Below are 16,588 nucleotides of genomic sequence, written 5' to 3' on the forward strand. Positions count from 1 at the left end.
TTGCTAACTAGCGTTAGTGCAATGACTGGAAGTCTATGGGTATCTAGCAGATACCCATAGACTTCAAGTCATTGTGCTAATGCTAGTTAGCATTGGCTCACGAAACTACCTCTAACTTTCTTCATACTAGACACAGAGGCATAAAAATGGTATCCAGGAGTTCATCTGACTCTGGGGAAGTAGATAAATGGCCTCATTGCCAAAATCCCGAAGTATTCCGTTAAGGCGTTCGGAGACTGGATTTGTAACTAGGTGGAAATTATTAACACTGAAATCTGCTTCAGATTGGTTATCTTGAAATGTATATGTTTCATTTTCTTGTTTAGAATAAATCAATATGTAAATGAGTCAAGCACTGTATTATACAGTGGGGGAAAAAAGTATTTAGTCAGCCACCAATTGTGCAAGTTCTCCCACTTAAAAAGATGAGAGAGGCCTGTAATTTTCATCATAGGTACACGTCAACTATAACAGACAAATTGAGAAAAAAAAATCCTGAAAATCACATTGTAGGATTTTTAATGAATTTATTTGCAAATTATGGTGGAAAATAAGTATTTGGTCACCTACAAACAAGCAAGATTTCTGGCTCTCACAGACCTGTAACTTCTTCTTTAAGAGGCTCCTCTGTCCTCCACTCGTTACCTGTATTAATGGCACCTGTTTGAACTTGTTATCAGTATAAAAGACACCTGTCCACAACCTCAAACAGTCACACTCCAAACTCCACTATGGCCAAGACCAAAGAGCTGTCAAAGGACACCAGAAACAAAATTGTAGACCTGCACCAGGCTGGGAAGACTGAATCTGCAATAGGTAAGCAGCTTGGTTTGAAGAAATCAACTGTGGGAGCAATTATTAGGAAATGGAAGACATACAAGACCACTGATAATCTCCCTCGATCTGGGGCTCCACGCAAGATCTCACCCCGTGGGGTCAAAATGATCACAAGAACGGTGAGCAAAAATCCCAGAACCACACGGGGGGACCTCGTGAATGACCTGCAGAGAGCTGGGACCAAAGTAACAAAGCCTACCATCAGTAACACACTACGCCGCCAGGGACTCAAATCCTGCAGTGCCAGACGTGTCCCCCTGCTTAAGCCAGTACATGTCCAGGCCTGTCTGAAGTTTGCTAGAGTGCATTTGGATGATCCAGAAGAGGATTGGGATAATGTCATATGGTCAGATGAAACCAAAATATAACTTTTTGGTAAAAAATCAACTCGTCGTGTTTGGAGGACAAAGAATGCTGAGTTGCATCCAAAGAACACCATACCCACTGTGAAGCATGGGGGTGGAAACATCATGCTTTGGGGCTGTTTTTCTGCAAAGGGACCAGAACGACTGATTCGTGTAAAGGAAAGAATGAATGGGGCCATGTATCGTGAGATTTTGAGTGAAAACCTCCTTCCATCAGCAAGGGCATTGAAGATGAAACGTGGCTGGGTCTTTCAGCATGACAATGATCCCAAACACACCGCCCGTGCAACGAAGGAGTGGCTTCGTAAGAAGCATTTCAAGGTCCTGGAGTGGCCTAGCCAGTCTCCAGATCTCAACCCCATAGAAAATCTTTGGAGGGAGTTGAAAGTCTGTGTTGCTCAGCGACAGCCCCAAAACATCACTGCTCTAGAGGAGATCTGCATGGAGGAATGGGCCAAATTACCAGCAACAGTGTGTGAAAACCTTGTGAAGACTTACAGAAAACTTTTGACCTGTGTCATTGCCAACAAAGGGTATATAACAAAGTATTGAGAAACTTTTGTTATTGACCAAATACTTATTTTCCACCATAATTTGCAAATAAATTCATTAAAAAAATGTTTTTCTCATTTTGTCTGTCATAGTTGACGTGTACCTATGATGAAAATTACAGGCCTCTCTAATCTTTTTAAGTGGGAGAACTTGCACAATTGGTGGCTGACTAAATACTTTTTTTCCCCACTGTACATATGCTATTACTTTGTGTATTGTGCATGTGTGTTTATATTCAAATGAGGTGAGTCATATATGATGACGTTTACTCTGTGCACACTGTATGAAGGATGACTGTACTGCCTGCCATCACAAAGCCCTGCCATTGTGAATGAGGTTTCAAGTCCTGTTTAAAGCAGAGTATCTAATGTCACGCTAACCAAAGGTGGATAGTGCTCTTACATAACGCTGCATCTTCCAGGCAGCAGCTAAAATCTCTTAGATTCTAGTACACTCCGTTCACGGACCATGAGTCTTGTATTATACAGTAGACACACCATACATTCATATACCCACATCCATGTATGATATAATCTGTGCATTCTTTGTATAAGAAGCCAGGGTTAAGTACGGTACTGAACATGTAAAACACAGAGAAAACTCACAGGCTTTGGAGTAGTTCCTGACAACTTCAATTGCGTTTGAGGTGCCACAGACAAGGGGAGTGTGCAGTCCTAGAGCTGGAGAGGTACAGCGCAGGAGTGAAACGGAGAGAGAGGAAGCATTAATCTCATTTTGTATTCCTGTCAACTTTGTTTTATGGTGACTGGGGTGCTATTCCCTCTTGGCTGACACTGACATCACATCATGCCTCTTTGGCATTTCTGCCCAGGCCCGATGAGGCTAATGCAGGGATTGGACAAGCCATGGCTTGGCTTGGTATTTCAAGTCCAAGGGAGAATGTGGGACTAAGCCAGACAGTAACAACATATGCATAGTGGCTTTGGTCAACAGGCTGCCATGACCATTATCGTCTGAGGCAAAACTACAGCAGAGCTGACTACAGATCAGATATTCAGACAGTCTTGCCAGTTATCTCACAACATCAACGCCCAAACTTTATGGTGATGTGACAGTATTATTGACAAGCTAAAAAGTGAAGATCAAGATAAGACTTTGTTATCCCCCACAGAAAAATTTATAGTTCTTTATTCATTCATTTTGCTCTGTGAGCTCTGTCGTTTTTGTATTTATCAAAGGCAGAAATGAAGTTGATTAGTTGTGTAACCAACCTGGTATCAGACAGTTTCTGGATACCCAGATCAATATGTTGAAAAATATCCCAAAAAGGAGGATGGGAATGTAATAACTCCTCATGAACATTATGTAACATAGTCAGTGGGTTAGCATCGTCCTGTACAGCTACTAATAGAGCACTAGGATAGATACTTAGATTTTATATGAAACCAGATGGGTCTCTAAACTGGCTGTCCTACTGTACAGTAATGTGGACATTTCAAATGCAGATAGTCCCTTTAAATGGGACAAGTATAGTTCCATGCAGAGCTCTGTTTCCATGTACTAGACCATATAGATTCTGGGGATGTTTGGAATATAAATGCAATGCTCTCTAGCTAGATTCTACAGACTCCTCAGGGGCAGGTGCATAGCACTTGGTGCATGTATACACTATGCTCATCAATCTTGGGCTAGCCCTATGTGACAGCCCAATTTTGCCTATTTTGGGTCAGTCATCAATTTATGGCCTTCCTTGGACAAGAACCAAACTCATAACGTAATAATGAGAAATATTAATGACTTCAATTAATTTTTTGGAAACATTCTATGAAAGACCAAGCATGGTGCATGGATGCCATGATCTCAATGGTGAAAACATCTTTAAAGGTGTACCCACAACACAACATAAATAGAAAAAAGCAACTGCTCAACCTGGAATAGTCTTACGCAGATCACAGGTCTATAAACGAAAATTCAACAGCTTATCGGACAAGAGGAAAGAGTGATAGAGTACGTACCTACCGACCGGTATAAAAATATCCCCGTGTGATGCAGGTGTCTTCCTGTCCTTCAATTTCGGATAGCCTACCTACCCAATGTCAGCAGAAATATTACTTGTTTAATTCGAAGAAAACATCGTGGTTAAAGGGGATACGATATCTTACGGTGCAACATAATATCTGGTGCGAAAACCCTCAGAACAAACCCTCAACCCTCAAAAACGCGTGCCGTCGACCGGAGACATGGCCCACCTGGCCAACATAGCAAGCAAGTATATCACTCATTAAACTTCCGTTAGCACAGTAGATACTAGATAAAACTAGTTTTTCTAATATCCCCGGTGTAAACATCGAGCATATAAACCAAATGCCATCAAAAGCCGTCAAATCAAACACTATGCAGCAAGAAGCATCTTCTATGTCCCGCCGTTGCTGCGAACGTGGTAGGTCGTTTGCAGCGCTCAGTTATCCAACATACAGTATTATAACGCCATGATATTTAATTTAGATGACAGGCGGGCAGCGGCAGTCATGTGCCAACACTGGCGTTTGTTTACAAATGACATAATTGTAGTTGGATGGATGGATACCATATTGCAGACTACCGGGCAAATACAATATGAATGTCCCAGGATGTAAGAGCACCACAATTGTCTGTTTTCAAGTTTACAGTATATATATATATATATATATATATATATATATATATATATATATATATATATATATTTATTTATTTTTTCGTTTTCTGAAGCAGACGAAGGCGGTTATGTTGTGAACTGTCTTCTGACATCCACACATTTCGACTGTTATTCACTTTATTCACTGTTTATGTATGTATTACTACATAGGAGGATATTGAAAAAGAGGATATTGGAGTCAATACCATTTCAGTTCAATCAATTGAGGAAATTCCAAATCAAGAATGTAATACTTTTCATTGAATACAATGGACATTTTTCATTTTTAGCTGAAATAATAACTTGCGAAAAGACACTAGGCCTACACTGAGTATACAAAACATAATAGCATCTGCTCTTTCCATGACATAGACTGACCAAGTGAATCCACGTTAAATGAATGTCACTCATTAAATCCACTTTAATCAGTGTAGATGAAGGTGAGGAGACAAGTTAAAGAAGGATGTTTAAGCCTAGAGACAATTGAGAACATGGATTGTGTATGTGTGCCATTCAGAGGGTGAATGGGCAAGACAAAAAATATTAGGAAGGTGTTCCATTTCTGAATGAAGTACAATTCGTGAAGTTGATGTGGGTTATTACAAATATTCCATGATAGGTGTGTTGGCCACCCCTACTGGTGATATAATGCATTGCCAAAAAGGCTTGCTGGTGGTGTTCTATATTATGATACATTCTTCCCATTATGTCTGTCTGCTGAAGGAAATTGTAATTCTGTGTACATCATAAGGACAATGTATCCATAACCATAAACTTGATACCATTTTGATTTGTAAATGAATACACTGTAAACCCAAAGGCATTTTTATCTCAAATATTTATAGTAAGCAGCACTCAGTCAATGAAAATGTGGTATTGATTCAAAAGTAAATGAGAATCAAATCAAATCAAATCAAATTGTATTTGTCACATGTGCCGAATACAACAGGTGTAGACCTTACATTGAAATGCTTACTTACAAGCCCTTAACCAACAATGCAGTTTTAAGAAAAAATAAGTGTTAAGAAAGTATTTACTAAATAAACTGAAGTAAACAATAAATACAAATACAAAAAGAAGGAAAATTGAAAAATAACAAATAATTAAAGAGCAACAATAGAATAACAGTAACGAGGCTATATACAGGGGGTACCGGTACAGAGTCAATGTGCGGGGGCACAGGTTATTCGAGGTAAATCAAATCGAATAAAATTGTATTGGTCACACACGTGTTTAGCATATGTTATTGTGGGTGTAGCGAAATACTTTTACTTCTAGCTCCGACTGCAGTAATATCTAACAAGTAATATCTAACAATTTCACAACATATACCCAATACACACAAATCTAAGTAAGGAATGAATTAAGAATATATACACTACCGTTCAAAAGTTTGGGGTCACTTAGAAATGTCCTTGTTTTCCATGAAAACATACATGAAATGAGTTTGAATAGGAAATATAGCAAAATGAATAGGAAATGTAGTTATTGACAAGGTTAGAAATAATGATTTTTAATTGAAAGAATAATTTTGTCCTTCAAACTTTGCTTTTGTCAAAGAATCCTCCATTTGCAGAAATTACAGCCTTGCAGACCTTTGGCATTCTAGTTGTTAATTTGTTGAGGTAATCTGAAGAGATTTCACCCCATGCTTCCTGAAGCACCTCCCACAAGTTGGATTGGTTTGATGGACACTTCTTACGTACCATACAGTCAAGCTGCTCCCACAACAGCTCAATAGGGTTGATATCCAGTGACTGTACTGGCCACTCCATTATAGACAGAATACCAGCTGACTGCTTCTTCCCTAAATAGTTATTGCATAGTTTGGAGCTGTGCTTTGGGTCATTGTCCTGTTGTAGGAGGAAATTGGCTCCAATCAAGCACCGTCCACAGGGTATGGCATGGCATTGCAAAATGGAGTGATAGCCTTCCATCTTCAAGATCCCTTTTACACTGTACAAATCCCCCACTTTACCACCACCAAAGCACCCCCAGACCATAACATTGCCTCCACCATGCTTGACAGATGGCATCAAGCACTCCTCCAGCATCTTTTCATTTGGTCTGGTCTGCGTCTTTGAGGTGTTCGGATCTTTGTGATCCGAACACCTCAAACTTCGATTCGTCTGTCCATAACACTTTTTTCCAATCTTCCTCTGTCCAGTGTCTGTGTTCTTTTGCCCATCTTAATCTTTTATTTTTATTGGCCAGTCTGAGATGTTCCTTAAAAGTAATTTCCTCTCAATCTTAAATAAACATGCCCCATTCAAAAAATACAGAACTAAGAACCGATATAGCCCCTGGTTCTCCTCAGACTTGACTGCCCTTGACCAGCACACATACATCCTGTGGCGTACTGCATTAGCATCAAATAGCCCCCGCGATATGCAACTTTTCAGGGAAGTTAGGAACCAATATACACAAGCAGTCAGGAAAGCAAAGGCAAACCTTTTCAAACAGAAATTTGCATCCTGTAGCACTAACTCCAAAAAGTTTTGGGACACTGTAAAGTCCATGGAGAATAAGAGCACTTCCTCCCAGTTGCCCACTGCACTGAGGCTAGGAAACACTATCACCACCGATAAATCTACAATAATCGAGAATTTCAACAAGCATTTTGCTACAGCTGGCCATGCTTTCCATCTGGCTACCACTACCCCGGCCACCAACTCTGCACCCTCCGCTGAAACTTGCCCATGCCCCCCCCGCTTCTCCTTCACACAAATTCAGACAGCTGACGTTTTGAAAGAGCTGCAAAATCTGGACCCCTACAAATCAGCTGGGCTAGACAATCTGGACTCTTTCTTTCTAAAACTAGCCGCCGAAATTGTCGCAACCCCTATTACTAGTCTGTTCAACCTCTCTTTCATAACGTCTGAGATCCCCAGAGATTGGAAAGCTGCCGCGGTCATCCCCCTCTTCAAAGGGGGTGACACTCTAGATCTAAACTGCTACAGACCTATATCCATCCTGCCCTGCCTTTCGAAAGTATTTGAAAGCCAAGTTAACAAACAGATCACCGACCATTTCGAATACCACCGTACCTTCTCCGCTATGCAATCCGGTTTCCGAGCTGGTCATGGGTGCACTTCAGCCACGCTCAAGGTCCTAAACGATATTATAACCGCGATTGATAATAGACAGTACTGTGCAGCCATCTTCATCGACCTGGCCAAGGCTTTCGACTCTGTCAACCACCGCATTCTTATTGGCAGACTAAATAGCCTTGGTTTCTCAAATGACTGCCTCGCCTGGTTCACCAACTACTTCTCAGATAGAGTTCAGTGTGTCAAATCGGAGGGCCTGTTGTCTGGACCTATGGCAGTCTCTATGGGGGTGCCACAGGGTTCAATTCTTGGGCCGACACTTTTCTCTGTGTATATCAATGATGTCGCTCTTGCTGCTGGTGACTCTCAGATCCACCTCTACGCAGACGACACCATTTTGTATACATCTGGCCCTTCATTGGACACTGTGTTAACAAACCTCCAAACGAGCTTCAATGCCATACAACACTCCTTCAGTAGCCTCCAACTGCTCTTAAACACTAGTAAAACTAAATGCATGCTTTTCAATCGAACGCTGCTGGCACCCGCCCACCCGACTAGAATCACCACTCTCGACGGGTCTGACCTAGAGTATGTGGACAACTACAAATACCTAGGTGTCTGGTTAGACTGTAAACTCTCCTTCCAGACTCACATAAAGAATCTCCAATCCAAAGTTAAATCTAGAATCGGCTTCCTATTTCGCAACAAAGCCTCCTTCACTCATGCTGCCAAACATGCCCTCGTAAAACTGACTATCCTACCGATCCTTGACTTCGGCGATGTCATTTACAAAATAGCCTCCAACACTCTACTCAGCAAATTGGATGTAGTCTATCACAGTGCCATCCGTTTTGTCTCCAAAGCCCCATACACTACCCACCACTGTGACCTGCACGCTCTTGTTGGCTGGTCCTCACTACATGTTCGTCGTCAAACCCACTGGCTCCAGGCCATCTATAAATCACTGCTAGGCAAATCCCCGCCTTATCTTAGCTCATTGGTCACCATAGCAGCACCCACCCGTAGTCTGCGCTCCAGCAGGTATATCTCACTGGTCATTCCCAAAGCCAACACCTCCTTTGGCCGCCATTCCTTCCAGTTCTCTGCTGCCAATGACTGGAACGAATTGCAAAAATCTCTGAAGCTGGAGACTCTTATCTCCCTCACTAACTTTAAGCATCAGTTGTCAGAGCACCTTACCGATCACTGCACCTGTACACAGCCCATCTGAAATTAGCCCACCCAACTACCTCATCCCTATATTGTTATTTATTTTGCTCTTTTGCACCCCAGTATCTCTATTTGCACATAATCTCTTGCACATCTAGCATTCCAGTGTTAATACTATTGTAATTATTCTGCACTATAGCCTATTTATTGCCTTACCTCCATAACTTGCTACATTTGCACACACTGTATATATATTTTCTGTTGTATTTCTGACTTTATGTTTTTTTACCCCATATGTAACTCTGTGTTGTTTTTATCGCACTGCTTTGCTTTATCTTGGCCAGGTCGCAGTTGTAAATGAGAACTTGTTCTCAACTGGCTTACCTGGTTAAATAAAGGTGAAATAAAATAAAAATAAAATAAAATTAAAATATGGCTTTTTCTTTGCAACTCTGTCTAGAAGGTTAGCATCCTGGAGTCACCTCTTCACTGTTGATGTTGAGACTGGTGTTTTGCGGGTACTATTTAATGAAGCTGCCAGTTGAGGACCTGTGAGGCGTCTGTTTCTCAAACTAGACACTCTAATGTATTTGTCCTCTTGCTCAGTTGTGCACTGGGGCCTCCCACTCCTCTTTCTATTCTGGTTAGAGCCAGTTTGCGCTGTTCTGTGAAGGGAGTAGTACACAGTGTTGTACGAGATCTTCCGTTTCTTGGCAATTTCTCACATGGAATAGCCTTCATTTCTCAGAACAAGAATAGACTGACGAGTTTCAGAAGAAAGTTATTTGTTTCTGGCCATTTTGAGCCTGTAATCGAACCCACAATTGCTGATGCTCCAGATACTCAACTAGTCTCAAGAAGGCCAGTTGTATTGCTTCTTTAATCAGCACAACAGTTTTCAGCTGTGCTGACATAATTGCAAAAGTATTTTCTAATGATCAATTAGCCTTTTAAAATGATCAACTTGGATTAGCAAACACAACGTGCCATTGGAACACAGGATTGATGGTTGCTGATAATGGGCCTCTGTATGCCTATGTAGATATTCCATAAAAAGAAAAATCAGAAAAAATCAGCCGTTTCCAGCTACAATGACTAAATTACTAAAATGTAAATAATGACTAGAGGATGGCATATAGCCTGTACAGACACTCCCAAAACGGGCTAAACCATAAACACAGAAACAGTTAGGTTTTTCAAGGACCGGTCAAAATGCGTACAATAAAGAAGCCTAAATAAACCAGGTTTCCATCCAACTTTTTTACGCAAGTAAAGTACATGCCGGACAAAAAATGTATTGACAGGTCTAATGGAAACCGCTACTTTGTTGGTGAACTTTCCAAATGTTGACAAAACAAAATATGCTATACAAGGTGGGATCTTTTTGTGTCTGTAAAATGAATTATGTGAAAAATGGCGGTGATATAATATCGAAGTAAACTTGGAGTCACGCGATGACATGTTGTGTGGTCCTCCCACTATGACTCAGGAAAGCATGAGAAGGGTGCAACTGCAGCACGCAATTCGGGGCGTTCCTGCATGTGGGAATTCCTGCATCATGTGGGAATTCCTGCATGTGGGCATTCCTGCATCCTGCATCTGCAGGGGCGCTCCAGTACACTATATAGCGGCAATGCAGCATAACGTTGGATGCCAACCGGCGATAAACCCCACAGAAGAAGAAGAGGCGGGGGCGACAACGGTAGCTAGCTATAGCTAGTACACACCGGTAGCAAATATTTTTTTATAGCTAACCCGGGAGTGTCCTTCGCCCACGCCTGTCAGGCACTGTTTTCCCGCAGTTATGTTAATGACGGTAAGGGCAGGTGTTCGGCAGGCAGGAGTGAAGGGCACTGTGTGCTAGCTAGCTAACTAGCATGCTAGCAAATGGTGTCGCCCCCGCCTCCCAGAATAGCTAGCGGTAAGTGGGCGATGAAGGAACCAATAGGATGCTCGAGGGCAGGCGTTCCTGCAGATGCAGTCATGCCCACATGCAGGAACGCCCCAAATTGTGGGCTGCAGTTGCCCACTATTGGTCATCCCTCACAGCCTTGTATCCGCAACAAGTCAATTTGATAGAAACACATATTTGGTGTGAAAATGTGCAGATTTTTGAATATTCGCATGAAAATCATACATGAATAATGATTACTGCAGTCACTGATTTATGCAGAAAGTAATTACTTGTAATGTAACAGCATTTATCCATAACAGAGTACTTACCGGCGTCACTGACGTGATTGTCTATAGGCCTAACGATGAAGTAGTCTAATGTTGCGTGCACCCCCTAAAAAGCGTGCCAATACCGGAGATGGTAAACATCAAACACAGGTTGGCAATGAAATGTAACTTTTAGATGATACAATAAATGGTTTCAATGTTCCAATAAGTCGTTTTTTGTGTAGATGTTGTAATGTTACTAGTAGCACACACAATAATATGCGTGCACTTTGTGAGCACTACAAATGTGTTGAAGAGTTTCATGTTTGGGTGGTGGAGTCTAGTGCTAGGCCAGTGGTTCCCAACCTTTTTCGGTTACTGTAGCCTACCACCAACTGAATTTTGCTCTACCGAGAGTACCCACTTGTTGTACCCCCTCATGTGCATTTTACTAGTAGGGCTAAGCCTATGGTCTCATGAGTCTTCTCAGGTACCCCCTGTGGATAGGCCAAGTACCCCCAGGGGTCCTAGTACCCCAGGTTGGGAACCACTAGTCTATTCTTCCTTGATTTTTCCACATTTTGTTACATTACAGCCTTATTATAAAATTGATTAAATATTTTTTTCCCCTCATCAATCTACACACAATACCCCATAATGCCAAATGTATTAAAACTAAGAAACAGAAATAACTTATTTACATAAGTATTCAGACCTTTGTTATGAGACTCCAATTTGAGCTCAGGTGCATCCTGTTTCCATTGATCATCCTTGAGATGTTTCTACAACTTGATTGGAGTCCACCTGTGGTAAATTCAATTGATTGGACATAATCTGGAAAGGCCCACACCTGTCTATATAAGGTCCCACAGTTGACAGTGCATGTTAGAGCAAAAACCAAGCCATAAGGTCGAAGGAATTGTCCGTAGAGCTCCGAGACATGATTTTGTCGAGGCACAGATCTGGGGAATGGTACCCAAAAAATCCTGCAGCATTGAAGGTCCCCAAGAACACAGTGGCCTCCATCATTCTTAAATCAAATAAGTTTGGAACCACCAAAACTCTTCCTAGAGCTGGCCGCCCAGCCAAACTGAGCAATCAGGGGAGATAGGCCTTGGTCAGGGAGGTGATCAAGAACCCAATGGTCACTCTGACAGAGCTCCAGAGTTCCTCTGTGGAGATGGGAGAACCTTCCAGAAGGACAACCATCTCTGCAGCACCACCAATCAGGCCTTTATGGTAGAGTGGCCAGACGGAAGCCACTCCTCAGTAAAAGGCACATGACAGTCCACTTGGAGTTAGCCAAAAGGCACCTAAAGGACTCTCAGACCATGAGAAACAAGATTCTCTGGTCTGATGAAACCAAGATTGAACTCTTTAGCCTGAATGCCAAGCATTTCTTCTGGAGGAAACCTGGCACCATCCCTATGGTGAAGCATGGTGGTGGCAGCATTATGCTGTGGGGATGTTTGTCAGCGGCAGGGACTGGGAGACTAGTCAGGATCGAGGGAAAGATGAACAGAACAAAGTACAGAGAGATCCTTGATGAAAACCTGCTCCAGAGCGCTCAGGACCTCAAACTGAGGCGAAGGTTCACCTTCCAACAAGACAACGACTCTAAGCACACAGCCAAGACAATGCAGGAGTGGCTTCGGGACAAGTCTCTGAATGTCCTTGAGTGGCCCAGCCAGAGCCCGGACTTGAACCCAATCAAACGTCTCTGGAGAGACCTGAAAATAGCTGTGCAGCGACACTCCCCATCCAACCTGACAGAGCTTGAGAGGATCTGCAGAGAAGAATGGGAGAAACTCCCCAAATACAGGTGTGCCAAGCTTGTAGCGTCATAACCAAGAAGACTCGAGGCTGTAATCGCTGCCAAAGGTGCTTCAACAAAGTACTGAGTAAAGGGTCTGAATACTTATGTAAATGTAATATATATATTTTTTTATTTTGTTCAAAAATGTCTAAAAACCTGTTTTTGCTTTGTCATTATTGGGTATTGTCTGTAGATTGATGAGGAAGAACAACTTAATCAATTTTAGAATAAGGCTGTAACGTTACAACATTTGGAAAAAGTCAAGGGGTCTGATTACTTTCCAAATGCACTGTATAATATTGTTTGTACTGCTCCAGCCATTGCCACGAGCCCGTCCTCCCCAATTAAGGTGCCACCAACCTCATGTGGTGTTCAGGTAACGGCCCGGCGTCTTTGTGTTGGATGTCACAGTGTCACAGCCTGGACTAGCTTTAATTAACGCTGACACATTTTGAGCAGAGAGATAGGATCAATGGGGGAGGTCAAAGTAATGATCTCACATTTAGTTTGGATGTTTTGGCTGTGACAGACAGGCAGTAGCCTAAACAGCAGGCTGTGATAAGGGAATTGTAAGGTGGTGACTGGGGGCTTGATGTGCCTGCCAGTCAGTCATTGCCAGTCCTATTTCATCTGCACTGCAGCAGCAGCAAGCACACACAGCTATATATATTTCAGCCTGTAAAACTACTGCTAGCGGCAGGCAAAGTCTCCCAACTTAGCACTGAAAGGATACCTTCACTAAAACATGCCATTCTAAAGGCAAAAAAAGGTGCACTATGTGCACTTGGCATTTAAAATGTCATCATAGATTATGCAATGTTGTTGTAGAGTTGAAAAGTAAGGAGAACGAGGTATACTGTAAGTGGAAGAAGGAGTGAGGGTATTTTAAGAAACTAATAGACCAACTGTATTTTCAGATGCATGCCATAGGCCTATCTCTCTATGGTGACATAGAAATGTGATATTGCCTAGTTTGTTGTTGATGCCAACTGGTCGTAGTCTGTCATGAACCCGTCTGTGTTTTTAAAGTGTCTGTCTCATCTGTGGAATCTGATATGTGTATTTTCTGTCCTTTATTCTTTGTCAGCAGAAAAAGATGAGTGTATGAATCTTTAGTTCACGTCAACAATGAAAGTTCACACCGATGGGGATATAGAACAAAACAGATACCCAGATGGTGTGTTTCTGTACACTGTAGATGTGTGCAGGCAGACTTTAGTCACTGAGGTGTCGGGCAGGGATACATACGTAAACAAAAGCTATTGTTTTTACCACAATTTACCAGGTCCCTTCAAATCAGACAAAGTGAAGGATTAGTCAGATTTCAGCGGCATAAACTCAGATGCCTGTGCTCTGACAGAGTCATATCAGGACATTGTTATTCCCTAAACCAGGACAGAGGAATAACCTGTAGCATACAGTATTTATATTTATTAATCCCACTATGAAGGCTATGTTCTACAAGTGTCTGTACCATGGGACCTTTCCACAACTACAGTTTACATAATACAGAAAGATTTGGATTTCGCTTTTGGATTTAGACACACTCTCTCTTTCCTCCCCAGAGATTCAGAGCTGGGGCCATATGGTCGGAGGAGTACGGCCAGCGATGACATGCCTCCCTGGAGCTGGACTGCTGCTGCTGCTGTGGACAGGCGCCATGTGGAGAGACACGTGAGAGAGACAGGTAGGACACAAACCGCTCAGGGCACACACAGGCCATCTGATCTGTAATCTCTGTTCAGTTACCACATCACATTGTTGACTTTATATGGATTAACTACGTGTGGAAAATGATACAAAGTACAGGAGGGATTTTACTGTGTGTGTGAGAGAGCGATAAAATAAGATTTTTGAGGCAGATTATTTATTTCTTAGTAGTAATATGGGAGATTTGGTATCTTTGGATGAGTTAGTGAGTGTGTCTGCGTCTTAGCACTGTATGTGTACACTATATGAGAGTCTGTGTGAGTAAGGAGAAGATGAAAGTAGAGACCAGAAGGCCATCTGATTGCACTCTGGTAAGGCATTGAGGTGGAAGATACATTCCGGTTGGCGAGAGGGTGGAAGGTTTATGTAACATGTAGGACTGTCATCCAATATGGAAAAGCTCTGTCATAATTTGAAAGATTAATAGCATCTTCTAAGTAATATCGTTGTGTTGTGAATGAAAGTTGAGCATGACATGTTTCGGGTGACAGGATGTGTGATAAGGAGGGAGATGTACTGAGGAGATAAAATCTAAAACAAAGAGAGGGTGTAACGAGGGAACAAAATTCCTTCGCTTGCATGACCTTCACGTCATTTTGCTTCAGTCCACCTCCTCCTCCTTGGAGAGATGAAATCAAATAAATTCTCATCAGGAGCCATTTACAAGCATGTAATATTCTGTAAGGAAGGGCTATCCCTTAAATAAATTGAGACAGATGACATATGCATGCACATGGGATGGCTTCAGCATGTATTTATGCACAGTCATTTCAGATCCAATCCAGCTTCATTATGTTACACCAAGCAGGAAATGTAACATGCTGCACATGGACTGGAGGTCTGCATTGATTATCTATCTTATTGAGCTAATTTGTTCAGCAAGCATGGTGCAAGGTATTAATATTTGTATATGTTAATGATGCATTTATACTCACAATTGAATGAACCCACAGATTCTAGTTGCCTAAAAACAGAGGGAGAACCATTATATCTTTGTCAAGGTATCTCTACCAACCTCAATCCCAATAGGTGATGACATTTGCACATTGAGCGTGGGTCAATGCGCTCTACAAATTAATAATAATAATAATTATTATTATTATTAAATTGGGGCACCATTGGAGCACATGAGTATTGTGGAACTAGTTGCAACTAGCTGGATAAATAAAGGACAAGTTTAATGATTCATAGTGATGTATACTGTGATGCACAGACTGTGGTGTAGACAGTATAGTATGTATGAATGGGCTGTGGTCTCGTGGTCTAGCTAGTCCATGGCCCCCTGGTGGTGTTTAATGGGTAATGGGACTTCTCCATTACTCCACCTAGTTCCTCATCTCAGCCATTAGAACTCCTTTAGTCCACTGAGGCTGAAACAACTATGTATGGCAGCACTAGGGCTTCTTCCCTCAGGTATTTGTCTCCACATCTCCAGATCAGATGCTGGTGTCATCTCAGTTCACACTGCGTCTGTTTGATCCGTCAATCCACATGGCTGGGGCGCGGGTTGAGCGGATGGGCGTTGCCCCCGGGGTGTTGCTGACGTGACAATAACTTTAGAGGCGCTGATGTTGTCGGGGCCTGATAGTTAATAATTGATACCCCTGTCTCATTAATCCGACAGGAACCACAGCAGTGGCAGTGTGTTTAATTTGCACACGCTCCTGAGTGAGGAATTTGTCTTGCAGGGGTAATTAGAAGAGGGATAATTTAAGCCATCCAGCTGTCTATTTAAAACAATTCAGACATGTACAAATGGGACTGCCATATTGGATATTTCCTCAACCATGTGTATCTATGTAGTTGTAATGACAATGAGAAGAGGACCTGGGTTCCTTTATCCTCATTCCTCCATAGCACAAACAATTATAACTATTAAAACCATGAATATAGGGATAGACAATTACATTTAGCATTGAATTGTGTTTTTATCTCAGTGTCATTGTGTGTGTGTGTGCGCGCGCTTGCGTGTGTGTGTATCGGTGCCCTGGCTGCTTCCCCAAGTAAGAGGCAATTCATTCCCAGCTGTTGTATTTATCTTTGTGTCTGCCAGGCAGCAGACACAGAAAGGTTGTCTGAGACGTAGGAAACAGGTGGAGCGGTCAGATAGTCCGTGGGTATGAATGGGCAAGGTGGCCAGGAATTGAGACGTACCCTAACTAACTCTGTATTGTTGCATTCCGTAGCAGTATGGACTGGACATGAAAAGGGATATCCCCTGAGAGTGTTTATCCCATTCACCTGGCTTTTGTTATTATTGACTGTTTGAAGGAAGTGGCTCATCATT

General features: G+C 42.1%; 1 protein-coding gene across 1 annotated transcript in view; it reads right to left on the bottom strand.

Moving 5' to 3' along the window:
- The window catches only part of LOC311128578 (uncharacterized protein), a gene marked incomplete at both ends in the record, with an annotated part of 47,440 nt that extends 33,187 nt beyond the window's left edge, over window positions 1-14,253 (bottom strand). Inside the window, 2 exons of the mRNA XM_084160764.1 lie at window positions 2,360-2,434; window positions 14,193-14,253. Of these exons, the coding sequence (XP_084016890.1) occupies window positions 2,360-2,434; window positions 14,193-14,253 (136 nt within the window). The remainder of the gene's footprint in view (window positions 1-2,359; window positions 2,435-14,192) is intronic.
- Window positions 14,254-16,588: the final 2,335 nt, after the last annotated feature.

The sequence above is a fragment of the Coregonus lavaretus genome (genome assembly GCF_964263955.1).
Source record: "Coregonus lavaretus genome assembly, chromosome: 4".
In the NCBI taxonomy this organism is placed as follows: domain Eukaryota; kingdom Metazoa; phylum Chordata; class Actinopteri; order Salmoniformes; family Salmonidae; genus Coregonus; species Coregonus lavaretus.